The sequence below is a fragment of the Miniopterus natalensis genome, chromosome 19 (genome assembly GCF_054644295.1).
Source record: "Miniopterus natalensis isolate mMinNat1 chromosome 19, mMinNat1.hap1, whole genome shotgun sequence".
NCBI classification, from domain to species: Eukaryota; Metazoa; Chordata; class Mammalia; order Chiroptera; family Miniopteridae; genus Miniopterus; species Miniopterus natalensis.
Genome location: NC_142099.1, coordinates 26,074,326 through 26,092,670, shown reverse-complemented (window position 1 = coordinate 26,092,670; position 18,345 = coordinate 26,074,326). Strand labels below are relative to the sequence as shown.

The 18,345-nt window shown below is 35.4% G+C and overlaps 2 protein-coding genes across 2 annotated transcripts in view; both read left to right on the top strand.

Annotated features, from left to right (window-relative positions):
* DTL (denticleless E3 ubiquitin protein ligase adapter) overlaps window positions 1-5,363 on the top strand; it is a 190,518-nt gene extending 185,155 nt beyond the window's left edge. The window contains exon 16 of the mRNA XM_087827873.1: window positions 5,347-5,363. The gene's annotated coding sequence lies outside the window, so the exon portion shown is untranslated. The remainder of the gene's footprint in view (window positions 1-5,346) is intronic.
* Window positions 1-18,345, top strand: part of PPP2R5A (protein phosphatase 2 regulatory subunit B'alpha) — a 63,646-nt gene that overhangs the window by 25,549 nt on the left and 19,752 nt on the right. The window contains exons 2-4 of the mRNA XM_016219214.2: window positions 5,347-5,543; window positions 8,209-8,310; window positions 17,868-17,960. Coding sequence (XP_016074700.1) covers window positions 5,347-5,543; window positions 8,209-8,310; window positions 17,868-17,960 — 392 coding nt within the window. The remainder of the gene's footprint in view (window positions 1-5,346; window positions 5,544-8,208; window positions 8,311-17,867; window positions 17,961-18,345) is intronic.

The following is an 18,345-nucleotide window of genomic DNA, read 5'->3' as shown; positions in this document are numbered from 1 at the left end:
AAGAGTTGGGACATATTAAACATTCACAGCTGTAAAATGTTTCATAATTTTTTAACGATGAAAACCATCACCACCACATTTTCTTACTAGGATAACCATCATAAAAATATTTTCACTTGTATAAAAATGTTGCATGTCTTGAAGTAAGCCTTCAAACAATAGGTAACAGTAACCTTCCTCTCTTCTCTCATTTAACCTTTTACAGTCTGGCCTACTCTTCCGCACCTTTTCACCTTCGCTGCCAAGAAACTCAGCACAAAGTGCTTAAAATATAAGTCAAATACCTTGTAATATCTATAACTTTCCTGCTTTTAATTAATTATGGTTTTATTTTTAATTGTTATGTTTACATTTAATCGTGTATGCACTCTCACATTCTTTTTAATTCCATATTATGTAGAGAATTGGTCATATCTATATGGTAAATGACTACCTTTTACATTTGTTTATTGCCTGATAGCATTATTATTTTATGTTTTGTACCTTTCTTTCCCAACCTGCTTCTAAATCAGTTGAGGGTGGAAGTCATCTCTAACTTTTAGAACTAACCTCAAAGGATTGTTCTGAAAGTTAAATAAATTAACATGTATGAAACACCTAGAGCTGTTTTTGGCATGAAGAAAGCACTAATGTTAGCAGTAGTATAATTTATTATATAGCACAGCAGACTGCACAACAGAACATATACTTACAGGAAGGGTTAGGTAAAAAAAAATTATTCTCTAATATCTAAAAATTAATCGAGGATTAGAAACTTCCATTTTAACTCAGTGCCAAAGGAGTTGAAATGCTAACTGCTTTCTAAGTATATCTGATGTTTGGGAAGATCCAGATGTGACCTATCCCACCCAAGCATTGGTTAATGCCGGATGTGGTTCTGGAAGACAGTAAACAAATTCAAACGAACCGTCAGACTAAGAATGGCTTGCTGAAGAGAGGCACTATGGAAGCATGCATTTCATTCTAGGAAAGACTCAAGAATTAGGCGCCCAGAAGAAGAAACTATTTTACATGTAACGTGTTCCTGAATCTGCTTTTTGCCAATCCTGTTTGAAAATCATTTTGTCTTCTAATAGGTTAGCTAGCATGTGGTGTAGTTAGCATGTGGTGAAGGGAAAAATGCCCTTCCATTTGTAGTCCATTTTGAAATGTGATGCACTCACCTTCATGATTGTCATCTCATTTAGTCCATTTAAATCTGTGAAGGTAGGTTGTTGATAAAGGTGGTCATTGTTATAAATAATTGTTTTTTAAATGTTTTTAATTGATTTGAGAGAGAGAGAGAAACATTGATGCTAGAGAGAAACATTGATCAGCTGCCTCTTGTACACATGCTACTGGGGATGAAGCCCACAATCCGGGCATGTGCCTTGACCAGGAATCAAACCAGTGACCTTTTGGAGCATGGGACACAACCAACTGAGCCACACTGGCCAGTGCATTATAACTCTTAAGCATAGACAGGATCCACTGCCTATGCCATTTCAATACCCAGCACCAATTATGAACTTTTTTCATTGTTCTGTAGACTTTCTCAGTGTGTAACTTTTATTCTTTAAATCTAGAGCTTAAGCATCGAATGTGTTTTGTCAACTCCTTATATGTCCTATGCTAGATGTAAAAGAAATGAAAAGGAAACCCTACTCAGTAAATGGTCCTAGCCTTTGAGGAACCTGCGTCTTTTGGGAGGGGGGTGATAAAAGAAATATTTGTTAAATACAAGCCTAAAGATAGGAATGTACTCAGCTGTATGATTGAGAGTGTGAGTGCTATAGATGTTCAGAGAAGAGAGGAGGGATCACTGTATCCTGATCTACATGAGGGAAGTTTTGTGGAGAATACGAGATTTATGTTTATTTTTAAAGAGTGAATAGGATTTGGAAACACGGGAGGAAATCTGGTAAGGTATTTCAGGTAGGGAAAAGAGTTTGAACAAAGGCATACTGGCCTTTGGGGAACAGGAAGAGGAGTGATTTCACATGGAGGAGGTGGTAGGGGGAGGAAAGAGAATAGGACTGGCTATGTCAGGTGAGCACATACTGAAATGGGATATTGTATAAGTTTATAATGCTTTTAATATAAGGAAAATTAGCTAAAAAATATTTAAAACCTGTTAGGCCTGAGTTAACTTCTAAAGGTACGGCACCTGTTTCCCCAAACCATCATTATAATGAAATTTAATTATATTTAAAGATATGTATTTGTTATAATAAAGATATAATATAAAGCTATATAATAAGGATATAGATATTATTATAAGTAAAGATATTTATAATGGAAGAGAACCATGGGGATTTCCTGTACAGAGTGAGTCTTACTGCTCACATAATCACCCCTTCTCTAGTGTATATTGCACATCCAATCTAATAAGCGTAGCCCAATTCAGAACCTTACAGAAAGCAGAGGTGTCCATCTTCTAATTTTTAAAACTAGTATTAAGCAGACATCTACTCATGAAAATGAAATCAACTAAATACCGGTATTAAGTGGACATCATTTATTAATTGAAATTGAATCCATATCACCATTTTAACTTTAAGGGGAAAACACCTAGAGCAGCAATTTTCAACCTTTTTCATCTCATGGCACACACAAACTAATTACTATAATTCTGCAGTATACCAAAAAATACATTTTTTGCTGATCTGACAAAAAAATAATAGTTTTGATACATTCACACTGGACTGCTATTGTTGTGTTGGCTGTTGTCATTTTTTTTATTTGACAGTCTAAAGGAAAAGAGGTCAGTGTCCCTGACTAACTAGTCAGGTATTGCATGTTTTAAATAAAATTCTTATGGCACACTGGTTGAAAATCGCTGCCTTAGAGAATTTTAAAAAAAGGCCTTTTGGAATACAGCTGACTTCTCAGAGAATGAGCAGTTTATAGCTTAAATGACTAAGAATCATTTTGGGATGAACAAGGATGGTAAATATATGACTGGTAAGGTTATATGCAGTATGTATGCCAGGTGGTGCTTCATTCTCACCCCTTAAAGAATGAGGTATAATTCCAGGGTAAAGATAACTGTTTAACGTATTACTTGCTATTAAAAATCACTGCAAATTTAATGGTCTTTTTTTTTAAAGGATACATTAAAATGTTCCCACTTCAGAACAGTTTCATTAAAGGTGATCCTAAATCAAAAACTTTATTAAAATGATCATCAAAAATTTCATGTACTCTGTTAATATTACTTGGACTCTGATGCCAGTATGGGGATTGTAGACCTCAGCCTTCATGTAGCAAAGGGTCACTGTTGAATCTGGAACAGAGCGCGTTATACAAGGTCTTTGTAAGTGTGGAACTACCACAGGGACATACCTGGCAGAGCCACAAATGGGCTGCAGCAAATAAAAAATTTTAAGAATCTTTATATTTTTATTTCAGAAGTCATGTGCATTTTGTCATTCTTTATAATATCCTCATTCGTTTTATTGTAAAAATGGTTTTGATTATCATTGAGTAAAACCAATCAAGACGGGTTTAGGATATCTGACCTACTACATTTTAGCAGTACTTTATCTAAATCAGCTTTTTTTTTAAATCCTCACCCAAGGACACCTTCACTTATATGTGGAGAGAAGAGAGGGAGGGAGGAAGGAGAGAGAGAGAAACATCAGTGTTAGAGAGAAACATCCATCAGGTGCCTTCTGCACCCCAACCAGGGACCAAACCCGCAACCCAGGTGTGTGCCCTGACTGGGAGTCAAACCCTTGACCTTTTGGTGTACAGGACAACACTCCAACCGAGGGAGCCACACCAGCCAGAGCTCTGAATCGGCTTTATAGGGACAGCAATTTGAATATAGTTGCACAGTAATTTCACTAGCTTCTGTCCCCCAAGAATTTAAGAAGCATAGGCACCTGCCCTAGCCAGTGTGGCTGAGTGGGTTGGGTGTCCTCCTTTGTACCAAAAGATCACCGGTTCCATTCCTGGTTAGAGCAATATGCCCAGGTTGCATGGGGACAGTAGGAGGCAGCCAATCGATGTTTCTCTCTCATTGATGTTTCTGTTTTTCTCCCTCTCCCTTCTTCTCTAAAATCAATAAAAACATAAAAAAGCATAGGCACCCTTGGTTAAGTTATCATTTTTATGAAGATTCCTACCTGTATCTTATATAAAATAGGTACTGATTTTGAATGAAAGAATACTTTTGTATATCATGAGCTAAAATAAATATCAGTATTATTGAAATATATGATTTTAAAAAGTGTAATCTCAGTAGTTCAATAAATTTAAATTAATTGAAAGTCCTTGTTTACAGATTTGAAAGTTTGGAGTTCAAGTTTTCTTATTTTTGAATGTTGGAAACAAAAGGACTTAATACGTTTGTTAACAATAAAGTCAATATACGGTGCCCATGTTTTTGTAATAAGTAGAAGGTAAAACAGTAAACATTTACGGAATGCCTATTTTGTGCCAGATACTATGCTAGATGCAAGATAGATACTATGCTAGATGCAAGATCTAGCATAGTATAGAGAGGTTGGGGAGGGAGAGGGAGAGATAGAGATAACACTTGTTTCCTGTCTTTAGGGACCTCATATTTTCAAGGAGTCTCACACATGTAAAATATAATTGCCATAAAGCATAATAAATACTAAAATAAAGATATTCACCTATGGTACACTTGGGTAAAAGTAGATTAACCAACCAATTTAGCTTCAGTGCATAGAGACAGCTTCTGAGAAGGGAATATGCTTATTCTGAAACGTAATAAATGGAGAAAGTTGCCAGGGTGGGAATTTGGGAAAAGCACGTTTCAGACAGAGGAAAAAGTGTGAAATTGCCAGGATGATGGTTTAACTGAAGTGAAGTTGCATGCTGGTAAGTGTCGAGATGACAGTAGACGTCTGCATTTTGTATACAAGCCTCAGAAGTTTGAGCTTCATTCTGTAAGTTTTGGAGGATATTTGAAAAGTACTGAGTATGATCACATTGATTCTCAGTTTAGCAAACTCTTAGCTTTTGAGGTAGCTGAGAGGATAAATTAGTAGTTGTGGTGGTTATGGCACCAGGCAAGAGATGCAGTTAGGATATCATTTCTGTAACCTAGATGAGAGTCATTAAAATGGCAGTGCAAATGACAAGGAAAGGATAGATTCCAGATATGTAAAAGATGCAGAATCAATAGCATTTAATGATTGTGGGTAATGAGCAAGGAGGAAGAGTCCAGTATATATCCCAGTTTCTGGCATGAATGATGGGATTAGATGGGTAAATTTCTCACTAGGTTTTTGAGAGAAGTTTTATGTATGTAAGTAGCTTCTACAAAGTTAATAAGCATATAAAGGTATCTCCTGAGTAGATTATTTCTAAGTTTTTCTTTATTTTTATTTATAGATGCCACTTCAAATGAACAACAAGAGCTCTTCTGTCAGAAGTTGCAACAGTGTTGTATACTGTTTGATTTCATGGACTCTGTTTCAGACTTGAAGAGCAAAGAAATTAAAAGAGCAACACTGAATGAACTGGTTGAGTATGTTTCAACTAATCGTGGTGTAATTGTTGAATCAGCGTATTCTGATATAGTAAAAATGGTAAGCCTCTAGATTTATGTTCCTCAGATGTATATAAATTCAAGTAAGATCTGAGGTGTAATTATGAATTGAGACTTATTTAAATGTACAATAATTAATGTACTCAAAAAAGTGTTTTTTCAAATAGTCCATTTGCAAGATTATCCATTCATTCCAGTGATGCTGATATTGCTTATAGTAGTTGGGGAATTCAGTAGCCACAAATCTGGTGGCTACCATATTGGGTAGTGCAGATCTAGAGCTTAGGAGAAAGATGTAGGCTCAAGATTATACAGATTGATAGATAATTGTCGTGGGGCCAAATAGTCACCAAGAGAGAAAGTCTAAAGGGGGAAGAGAAGATCAATGGAATACTATGGGGCTCTCATTTCAGTGGTGGGTAAGGGAGTCAGGTCTAAAAAATTCTTATTTAGGACATTTTTAATACCATATTTGTAGATTCTGTAACACTTGAATTTTAATCAAAACTCAGGACCTTTAAGAAGTTAAATAATATAAATTTGAAATATCTGATGTGAAAAATACTGCAAACTTTATTGAAGTAAGATTGCTTAGGACAGTGGACATTTGTTTAGAATGTGTGATTTCTGTATGCATACTAACAAAATACAAAAAAAATCAGTTGGAATAATTAGAGAGTCACTGAGTACATAATTTAAGCTTAAATGCTTCCAGAGTATAGAAGGTTATAGCAACTATAACATATAGTTGCCTTCATTTCCTTCCCCTTTCCTAATACATGTTCTGGGGGAAAAGCAAAATGTGTAGGAAAGTTAAATTTCACCCTAATATACTAGTTGGTTTTCTTTATCACATTGTTACTAGAAGACCAAAAGGACGTAGGACATTTTGGTGCATTTTTTTAAAGTGAATAAAAGCCTTAACATTTTTTATTTTTATTTATTTATTTATTTTTAAAAATATATCTTTATTGATTCAGAGAGAGGAAAGGAGAGGGAGAGAGAGAGAGAGAAACATCAATGATGAGAGAGTCATTAATTGGCTGTCTCCTGCAAACCCCCAACTGGGGATCAAGCCCACAACCTGGGCATGTGCCCTGACCGGGAATCGAACCCTGATCGCCTGGATCCTAGGTCAATGCTCAACCGCTGAGCCACACCCAGCCGGGCAGCCTTAACATTTTTTAAAGAATTGCTGTAGAGAGAACATTAATCAAAATGAGATTGGCTTTCTAAACTCCCAAAGACAATAAAAGGTAAGTGACAGTTTGAGAATATAAATAGTAAATATTGATAGGCTTCTTATTTTGTGTTTATCATTTAAAAAATGTTTAGGGAGAAAAACAATATTCCCACCAATATTTCCACTGATTTCAAGTGGCTTGTATTCAGGAATTTTGAAAGTCCCAGGAAAGATACTTTATCTCTACGAAGTTGTTGATTTACTTAGGTATTGAAAGTACTCAAATATTTGAGTCAAATTATTCTGTAATTGCTATATACTAATAAATTTTGGGATTTAATTTCTTTTCCCAAGTAAAACGTGTTTCTTTTTCAACTTCTGGATACTTAATTTCTAGATAAGAGTGAAGTAAGCTCACCTGTATAGTCCTTGGAAGCTCTTTGGTGTACTTATTATTATTATTATATACAGTTCATTTTCCAGCAGATCAAATAGTACCTTATTACTTTCTAAGTCTATGGTTATAGTAATTGACTGTTAGCAGTTATTTCACCTACCATAGATGCCACTTCTTAAGAAAAGTTGGAAATTTGCTTATACCACCAAATAAATACCCCTTGTTTCATCCTCTGTTCCCCAAATCGTTTATCTCAAATGACCAATCCCTCAGTAGTATGACCTTAAATGTTGACTAAACCATTTGGTCTATTAGTTTGTTCATCATTCTCCAAAGAATTGTGAGTTGGAGCCCCCATCGATCCTTCGCTAGAGAGAAAGGATTTATGTAGTTTACCTTGCTACTGAGACAGACAGTGTGAAAGATGAAATTACAAATACTGTATTTCATTGATCTAAAATGAAAACTCTCAAAGTACATCCTGATTTCCGAGATAATTTTTTTAAAAGGCTCAGAATAGATGAAATACAATAAGTTAAATCATCATGAGGTATTAAAAACTATATCTGTAATAGTAGTGAAGACATCCTGCCACCTTCCTCTTCCTTAGTGTATGGGGGGGGTGGGTGGGTGGGTGGGTGTGTGTGTGTGTATGTGTATGTACACACACATATATATGAATGAATGGAAATATTTTACTAAACTTTTTGGTTTATAAGTAAATGGCTGGGTTAGAATAAGGGGGGAGTTGTAGAAAGGTGAAAAGAATCAGGTTAGGGATAGGTCGAGTTAAGAACTTTATGCTTTTCCCCCAAATATCCCTCCCCTTCCCAACTTTTTTAAAAGCAAAACTCGGCAAGAACAACTTATAATTTAAGGAAGAGGAATCCACAGGTAATCTGTAATCTTCAGTAGCTTGGCATCTGAAGAAGTCAGTTACGGGATAGAGAAAAGAGAAAAACAAATGCCTGCCTTCATATCTTGAAGAGGTTTATAGGTTTTGAACTAAGCTTATAGCCACAATTTAACTTTTTTCTTAAAGTTATCTTTAAAATAGTTCATTTTGCATTGTTGAATTCAATTATACAACAAAGAACATAAATCTAAATTTATTTTTCTTTACAGATCAGTGCTAACATCTTCCGTACTCTTCCTCCAAGTGATAATCCAGATTTTGATCCAGAGGAGGATGAGCCCACACTTGAGGCCTCTTGGCCTCACATACAAGTATGGAACATCATTATTGACTGTTTTTATATTTATGATATTCTGCTGAAATCATGGCTTGCTCTCAGATCTGAGTGTCTAAGTTTTTTAACTTTATTTTTTTCTTTTCCCAAAATACTGCTTTTCACTTTTTTTATTGTGATAAAATGCACTTAACATTTACCATTTAAACTGTTTTAAAGTGTACTATTCAGTGGCATTAAGTACATTCACAATGCTCTGCAACCCTCACTGCTATCTAGTTCCAGAACTTTTTCATCATCCCAAATGGAACCTCCCTTGTCATTAGCAGTCACATTCTATTCCACCACCACTACGTATCCTTCTGCAGCCCCTGATAACTACTAATCTGCTTTCTCTGTGGATTTGCCTGTTCTGGGTATTTAATATAAGTAGAATCATATAATATATAAACTTTTGTGTCTGGGTCCTCTCAGCATAATATTTTAAAGGTTTATCAGTGTTGTAGCATGTATCAATACATTCCTTTTAATGACTGAATAATATTCCATTTGTTTATCCATTAATCAGTTGATGGACATTAGGGTGGTTTCTACCTTTTGGCTATTGTGATTAGAGCTGTTAAGAATATTCATGTACAGGTTTTTGTTTTAATATCTGTGGTCCATAGTTTTGATATGTTTTTTGTTTTTTTAAGTATGTCTTTATTGATTTCAGAGAGAGGAAGGGAGAGGAGAGAGAAACATCAATAATGAGCGAGTCATTGATTGGCTGCCTCCTATATACCCCCCTCTGGGGATTGAGCCCGCAACCGGGCATGTGCCCTGACAGGAATCGAACCTTGATCTCCTAGATCATAGGTCAAAGATGCTCAACCACTGAGCCGCGCTGATTGGGCGATATGTTGTGTTTTCATTCTCATTCATCTCAAAATATTTTTTATTTCCCTTGTGACTTCTTTTTTGACTCATTAGTTATTTTGGGGTATGTTTAATTTCTACAGAGTTGTGACTCCCACATTTATGTTACTGATTTCTAATTTTATTCCATATGGTTGGATAATAAATATACTTTGAATGTTTTCAGTCCTTTTGAATTTATTGAGGCTTGTTTTATGGCAGAGCAGAGCATACAGTCTGTCCTGAAGAATGTTTCATCTATGCTTCAGAAGAATGTATATTCTGTTACTGTTGGATGGAGAGTTCTGTAGAAATGTTAGGTAGAAATGTTATTCAAGTCTTCTATTTCCCTGTTGATCTTCTGTTTACTTCTATCCATTATTGAAAGTGAGATATTGAAGTCTCTATTATTATTAACTTGTCTATTTCTCTCTTCAATTCTTATTAGTTTTTGCTTCATGTATTTCTGGGGCCCTATTGTTAGCTACATATGTTTATAGTTGTTATATCTTCCTTATGGATAGCTTTTATCATTATACCTTTAGTAAGAGTTTCTTTGTTTATTTTGTCAGATATTAGTATGGCCATTCAGTTCTACTTTGGTTACTGTTCGCAGGATATATCTTTTCCATTCTTTTAATCTGTTTGTTTCTTTGACTCTAAATTGTGTTTCTTGTAAATAGCATGGGTTAGGATTATGGTTTTTTATTAAATCAGTTTTGACAATATCTTTCTTTTGACTAGAATGTTTAATCCATTTACATGCAATGTAATTACTGATAAGGAAGGATTTGCATCTTCCATTTTGTCGTTTCCTATACGTCTTACATCCTGTTTGTTCCTTTACTCTTCCATTACTGCCTTTTATATTAAATAGGTATTTAGCCCCGCTGGGTGTGGCTCTGCGGTTGAGCATCGACCTAGGATCTAGGCGATCGGGGTTCGATTCCTGGTCAGGGCACATGCCCGGGTTGCAGGCTCGATCAATGACTTTCTCATCATTGATGTTTCTCTCTCTCTCTCTCTCTCTCCCTCTCCTCTCTCTGAAATCAATAAAAGATATATTTTAAAAAAACACACAAAAACAAAACAAAAAATAAATAAATAGGTATTTATTCTAGGGTATCATTTTATTTTAATTCTCATGTTTCTTTATAGTTTTTTATTTATTTTCTTAGTAGTTACCCTGGGGATTGCAATTAGCATCTTAAAACAATCTAGTTTGGTTGAATACTAACTTAAAATTCAGTAATATTCAAAACTTTGATCCAGTATACCTCCATTCCCACCCCATTCCTTCGTTGTATTATTGTCATATGAATTAGTTCTTATTACATTATATGCCCACCAATACACTTTTTAAATTATTACTTTATGTGGTTGTCTTATAAAACATAATAAAAGTTATAAATAAAAATACATGTATACTGTTTGTTATATTTACCTATGTAGTTTATTTCTTCCTGTGGATTTGAGTTATATGTAGTGTCCTTTCATTTCAGCCTGAAGGATTCTCTTTAGTATTTCTTGTAGGGTATGTCTGTTAGTGATTAATGTTCTCAGTGTTTGTTTTCTGGAAATGTCTTAAATTGCCCTTCATTTTTTGAAGAAAAGTTTAGCTGAATATAGAATTCTTGGCTAACAGCCTTTTTCCTTAAACACTTTGAAGATGTCATCCTACTGGTCTTCTGGCATCCATGGTTTTGTGGTGACAAGTCAGTTGTTAATCTTATTTAGGATCTCTTGTATGTGGTAAGTTATTTTTCTCTTGCTACTTTGATCATTTTCTCTGTGTCTTTGACTTCTCAATTGATCATGATGTGTCTAGATGTGAATCTCTTTGACTTTATTCTACTGATAGTTCATTGAGCTCCAATTAAGAGTTCATTGTGTAAAGTAATAATTTTCATCAAATCTGAGTTTTTTGTAGCCATTATCTCATCAAATATTTTTTCTGCCGCTTTTTCCTTTCTTTATGAGACCCTCCCAGTATCTGTATTTTGGTATTATTGTTGGTGTCTTACAGGTCTCTGAAGCTCTTCATTTTTATTCATTCTTTTTTCTTCTTGTACCTCAATCTAGATAATTTCTCTTGACCTATCTTCACATTCACTTATTCGTTCTTCTAGCCCAAATTGTTCTTCACTGGTTTCTTGGCACGGGGAGGGGGAGGCAGCATTTTCACCAAGATCTTCACTCTGCCATTCCAGAAGTCCATCTCTAGAGCACATATTTTTAGTTGAGATTAAGGAAAGGTAGTCTTCTTGTTCTAAATGCCATTGAGAGACAACTCACTCCTCAGAATCATTGGAAAATTGGTAATAAAAATCTCTTGTATGGGCAGGACCAAAACTAATTTTATCTAGCTGTAACTGCTTTATTCAAACATCCCCTCAAATATGTTATTTTAATATTAATAACATCTAGGCTTTGCTCAATAGTATCAGATTGGCACTATCTCACTTGATACTTGAGTAACTAGAGCTCTTTAGATTGGATCAGGTAGTTCATTTTATACCACTTATGCTCTTCTATGAAAACTGTTCTAAAGATTCAGTTATAGCTGTAAATATACTCACATGTGTTTAGTGTTTCTTTTGCACATGTTCGTATATATCTAGTCTTGATGATCATTGAGTTTTTTTACTATATACCTTGGATTTTATTTTTGTTTCTTCAAATATCTAGTTAAAATGCTCTGAGAGTACTCAAATGAAACTTTCAGTTTAGGTATTTTCTTATTTTTAAAATAAGCAAGGTTTTGAGAGAAAAAGTAAAAGTCACCGTGTTCAAAGGACTGTTGCCTAATGCTTCAAATATGACTTTTATATTTTTAAGATGATATTAATGACCTAAAATTTGTAGGCAAGCACAAAGAAGTGTTTTTCTAGAGAATTTAATGTATTGGCCTATATATGACCAATGGCATTTATTTGTAAGACTACCGATCATGTTTAATGAATTATATTAACAGTAATAACAATAGCTACCATTTATTGAGCACTTACCACGTTCCAGAGATAGTGGCAACGACTTTACATACATTATCTCCTTTAATCCTTACAGTAGTAGCACTATAAAGTAAGTATTGTTTACATTTTATAGATAAGCTTAGATAAAGCTAAAAGAGATTAAGAATTCTGCCCAACAAATAGTAAGTGGCAGAATCAAGTTTACAACTCAACACCAAAAGTCCTTGCTCTTATTAAAACTTACTCTCTCCTAGGTATAGTCTGTGGCCCTAAAGTAGATACATACAAATTCTTACATGAGGTTTAATTCATACCTTTTGAGCTTCATCATAACAATAAATTAGATCTTCCAAATAATTCAACTAGTCATAACTTTCTTTTTTAGACCTAATAAATGAGCTTCTAAAGGTATAATTATACATGTACAGATGTGCCTTAGTTAAATGGAACAAAAGTTTATATGTATAAATTCTAACAATTAAGAGAATTATCATTATAAAGCATGGTGAAATGGAAATGAATCTGGTGACAGACCTCTACTCAAATCTCAGTAGGTAATATACAGAAGGCAGCTTATCAATGTCTCTCTCTCCCTGCCTCTCTAAAATCAATAAAAAACATAATTTTCTGTATACCTTTTAGATAATTAGGAAGGCTTGGCTGCCTGCCGTTATTAGCCTGGAATACAGGCAGATGGTGCAGTATTTTCATTCTTTTTTATCAATTATTTTCTTAAGTGGCACAGATAATTAAGATGTAATTATAAAGGACACTGACTAGAACATAGACCTTTTTAGTAATAATCTGTATGTTAGTGACTGGAGCTCTTCTTTATGATCTGTATAATCAGAAATTTAAACTGGAGACATATTTTACAATGTACACCTTCACATTCAAGTAGTTTTTGGCCAGATATACTGTATTTAAGATTTTTGCCTGTTCTAAGAATTAAAAAATTATAGAAATCATAGCCTAATGCACTAACATTAATGTGGAGAAATAGAAAAGGAACATCTTTTATCCTTTATGAGGTTGAGAAATTTTTATTACTTTGACCTTTTTTTAAATTACGACTATTTAGTATTATCTTTTTTTTTTTTTTTTAATGTATCTTTATTGACTTCAGAGAAAGGAAAGGAGAGGGAGAGAGAGAGATAGAAACATCAGTGATGAGAGAGCACTGATCGGCTGCAGCCCGCAACCCGGGTATGTGCCCTGACCGGGAATCAAACCCCGATCTCCTGGATCCTAGGTCGATGCTCAACCGCTGAGCCACGCCAGCTGGACTAGTATTATCTTTTTAATATATGTGGATAAAAAGCAGGTGAAAAGGTTTTTTTCATTTATTTTTAACTTTTATTGGGGTGACACTGGTTAATAGGATCATATAAGTTTCAGGTGTGAATTTCTGTGTTAAAAGATCTATATATTGCACTGTGTGTGCCCACCACCGTAGGCTGATCATGTTTAAACTATTCAAAGTTCATACAGAATCTGTACTGTTTTTAAAAGGTTACAGAGAATAAAAACCAGATTCTTAGAGAACTAAGATTTTGTTTTAGGCACTTAATATAAAATATCTCATTAAGTTCAGCATATATTATTATATGAATTTTTTCATATATTAAATCAATTTTTAAAATCCATTTAAATTAGTTTCCTCTTTTTTTTTTTTTTTTTAATATATCTTTATTGATTTCAGAGAGAGGAAAGGAGAGGGGGAGAGAGAGAGATAGAAACATCAATGATGAGTCATTGATCGAACCTACAACCCGGGCATGTGCCCTGACTGGGAATCAAACCCCATCTGCCTGGATCCTAGGTCGACGCTCAACCGCTGAGCCATGCCTGGCCGGGCTAAATTAGTTTCCTCTTAATAGAGGTTGGAAAACATTCAGTCACTGTACTCCCTGAAGAGAGTTTTGTGTACTTGAAGATCATTGAAGTTGCTTCTCAGTCTTTGCCTGTCTGGGCCATACATTTCCAGTTCCTTTAGCTTTTTGTATAGGTCTTATTTTCAGATACTTTAATCATCTGTACTAGTTTCTATTATATGTTCTAGAGTCTTTTATTTGTGAAAACCAAAATTTTTTTATATTTTAACTACCTTGGGAAAGACATGGTCATACTGAGTAGAATTATAAGATTATCCTCCATTCCCTAAACTTTTTAAATTTATCTTTATTGTTTAAAGTATTACAGACGTTCTCTTCCCCTCATTGATCCCCTCCACCCGCCCCCCCTTCTCCACACTATGTCCCTGCACTTTTAAGTTATCTTTTATCTTTTAGGGTTTTTTATTCTTTTTTTGGTTTACAGAAGTAGGAAGACCAGCCATACATTGAACACATATGAAGTTAGCTATTTTATTAGAGAAGTGAATCCACTGCTGGAAGTATCCTTTGCAGCACTGTTTCTTAGATTCTAGGAACAATTTATTTATTCATACAGAAGAACATTGAAAAATTTCAATAACTACAGAAGTAGTTTCTCAACAACTATGATTTTCATTCATTCACTAAATATTTATTGAGCATTTATTGTGTTCCAGGCATTTTTGTAAATATTGAGGGTCAAGTATTGAACTAATAAGCAGAATCCCTGATTAAATAATAATAAAATAGATAATACTATGTCAGGGTGTGATAAATACAGGAAAAAAGTAATGCAGGACAGGGTGTAGGGAGTGACAGTGGGGTCAGGGTGCAATTTATAGAAGCATAGTTGTAATTGTGCCATATTGAAGATTTTTAGATCTGTAGATCACTAGTGTTTCTTCTATTTCTGTTTGGGATTACTCTGTGTATTTAGATGACCTTTTGTCGTCATCTCTTCAGTGGTGCTGAGTTGGCTGCATAATTGCTGCTAATCTTGACTGGTCACTTAATGCTCATTGTCAGGTAAATGATGCCGATGAAAACTATGTAAGAAATAGTATGTGGTGTCTGATAGGCACAGGTTTCAACAGAATATGTGATTTAGAGGATTCATTTTGATCTAGAGCTTGACACCATGTAAGTCTGCTGAAGTATATGCCTATTAAGCCTTAAATCCTCTATTTCTGATTCAGAGCTTAAGAGGTAGAGCATACAGGCTGCACATGCCGTACTTGGCCCATGTTTAACCTGGTTGCACCTTACCACACATCTTAACTTCTGCTGAACTGGGATCTGCATAAAGATTGTGAGTCTCTGATTCCATAGCCAGCAACTCATACCTTACACACCTTCTCAAGACATGGCCTCCATTTCTATAAAAGCCCTCCTCTTTCTTCTTGGCTCATTTGCCAAAGCCTTACCGAATGCAGGACTCAAGGTGCATGTCCTCCTTCAGACTTTTCCTTACTGACCTTATTCCACAGTGTTACAGGCCTCTTTTAAATGGCTCCTGCAGTCATAGTCTGTGCTGTATGATTTTTGTCTATATACCATTTTATATGTTTTTAGTTTTGTCTTACCTCTCTAACAAGTGAATGAGCTTTTTGGAGCTGTACAGTGCCTGTATCTATTCACATGATACATAACTAAAGGAAAAGTGTTTCTTTGCCCACACTTCTGACACCATCTGTGGATTTTCTACACCGAGAAATTTTCCAGTTCTCTGCAGACACTTACTCATAACTACCCAGAGTTAGCACAGACTCCACAGGTTAAGTAGAGGCTCTGTCCCACCAAACTGCCCCCCACTTCAGATAGCAGTCAGGAGTCTGGGCCACACCTCGGATTCATTAATTTGCTATAATGACTCACATCTCAGAGAAACACTTTACTTGCTGTTACCCCCACTTCAGATAGCAGTCAGGAGTCTGGGCCACACCTCGGATTCATTAATTTGCTATAATGACTCACATCTCAGAGAAACACTTTACTTGCTGTTTATTATAAAAGATACAACTCAGGAACGGCCAAATGGAGGAGATGCACAGGGTGAAAGTATAGAGAAAGGGCTTGGAGCTTTCTTGTACCACCCCTCCCAGCACCTCAATGTGTTCACCAGTCCCGAAATTCTCCAAACCCTTTATGGTGGTTTCCTTAGGTAAGCATGATTAATTAAACCATGGGCCATTGGCAACTGATCTCGTATCTCCAGCTCCTGTCCTCTCCCTGGAGGATGGGGGTTGAGGCTGACAGTCCCAACACTAATCATAGGATTAGTTCTGGGACAACCAGTCTTCACCCTCCCAGAGTCACCTCATTAGCGTCAACTCAGCGTGGCTGAAAGGGGCTTATTGTGAATAACAGAAGATACTTGTCTCACCCTTATCACTCTGGAAATTCCAGGGGTTTTAGGAGTTTTGTGCCAGTAACCAGGAATTAAAATCAAATATATGTTTTTATTATACCACAGTATCCCAGTATTAAACATGAAAATGGGCCCTGAGCAAGTTGTGCCAGTGAAACTATGTAGCAGTCTGTGAGCCTGTACTAACTCTTCAGGACTCTGATTAGTTCTGTATATCTTTTTTTACATGTGTATACCCCAAAGTGAATTATGTAATAGTTGTTTAACCAGAAATTTATAAATAAAAATTTAATTGATATTAACTTATATCTTGTACTCTTAACTCATACTGAACATTAAAAGCTAGATGATAATTAGACTAGCTAGGCACCACTCCTTTTGCATAGTTGGGCAAAGATGCATCAAACAAACAGTATTTACTCAGATCCCAAAACCGTTGACACAGCCTTGGAATATTAATGAATTTGTAGTACTAAAAATGTGTTACCCTGTGGGCGAATGACGGCCCAAGTCTGGTAGTGTTTTTGTATGTTGTGAGGTCTCTGAATTTATTGCAGCAGTCTTGTCTTTTTTTCCCCTCTCCCTTCTATATGTGGCCTACACGTTTTTACTGAATGACTATTTTTACTTTGGTATCTAATCCTTTTTACTTTTAGGGTATTAATAGCTAACAAATTAAGGCACATTTTGGGCTATACTCCTGCCTTCCTGCCTTTTATAGCCGTTAGATTACAATAAAAAAACCTTAGTGTATTTGCCCTTCTCCTTGATAGAGAGGGTGTAAAGGAGGCAAGATGAGCTCAGTAATATTTTTCTGATTTGTGGCAGCCAGTGAACATTTGCTATTTCTTTCAAGATCCTGGCACTTTTTAAGTAGAAGGCCTGCTATGACATCTAGTGTATTCACTGTGGTGCACAGACATTCCTTCCTGAGCCCCGTGTTTATATAATTTGGCTCGTTATTTCCCAAGTGTGGATAAGGTATGCTAATTTCAGTTTAATTCTTTTCCTCCACTGTAGTTTTAAATTAAGACTTGAAGTTTTTCTTTTTTTATTGTTATTGATACCCTGCCCCTTACAATCCATTTTATTCTTGTATGGATGGAGGTTTTTTGATTCTGTATTTAACAAACTCTGGAGATTAAATTGAGGTAGTTCAGTGGTCCACTGGAGAAAGGACATTTTCCCAGTGAATATGGACTGCAAAATAGTCTTCTTAATTATTTACTAGGCACCCTCTTTATTTTCTAGCTCCTGTAATTTAACATTTGAGTGATGTAAAACAACAAACAGTTCTCAAAATTTACCAGTTTAAGAGACCAAATTGTGTATATTTAGTTTTTAAAAAACTGATACAAGTTGTTACTTTTTTAATGAAATATGAAATTTCCCTACTTGTTGGTAAGGGAGGTGTGTTTTTGGTGTGACATTAACTTAGGGTAATATTACAGGCATCATCTTAACTTTTGACTTTCTCTCATAGTTGGTGTATGAATTCTTCTTAAGATTTTTGGAGAGCCCTGATTTCCAGCCTAGCATTGCAAAGCGATACATTGATCAGAAATTTGTACAACAGGTAAGGAATTCTTATGTCTTAAATTTTCTTATGTTCATCTTAGCAATGATTTATTATCTTGTTGATTAAAATAGTCTTTCAAAACTTGAATGGTTTATTTCAATTTAACAGCACTTAATATTCTTGCCAGACAACTCAGATAAAAATGAAGTAGCTTTGGGACTACAAGAGTATTTTTTTTTTTTTTTTAATGTTTTTATTCATTTCATAGAGAGGAAAGGAGAGAGAGAGAAACATCCATGATGAGAGAGTCATGGATCGGCTGCCTCCTGCACTCCCCCGACTGGGGATCCCTGCAATCCGGGCATGTGCCCTGACCCGGAATTGAACCCCGATTACCTGGATCCTGGGTCATCGCTCAGCCGCTGAGCCACACCCAGCTAAA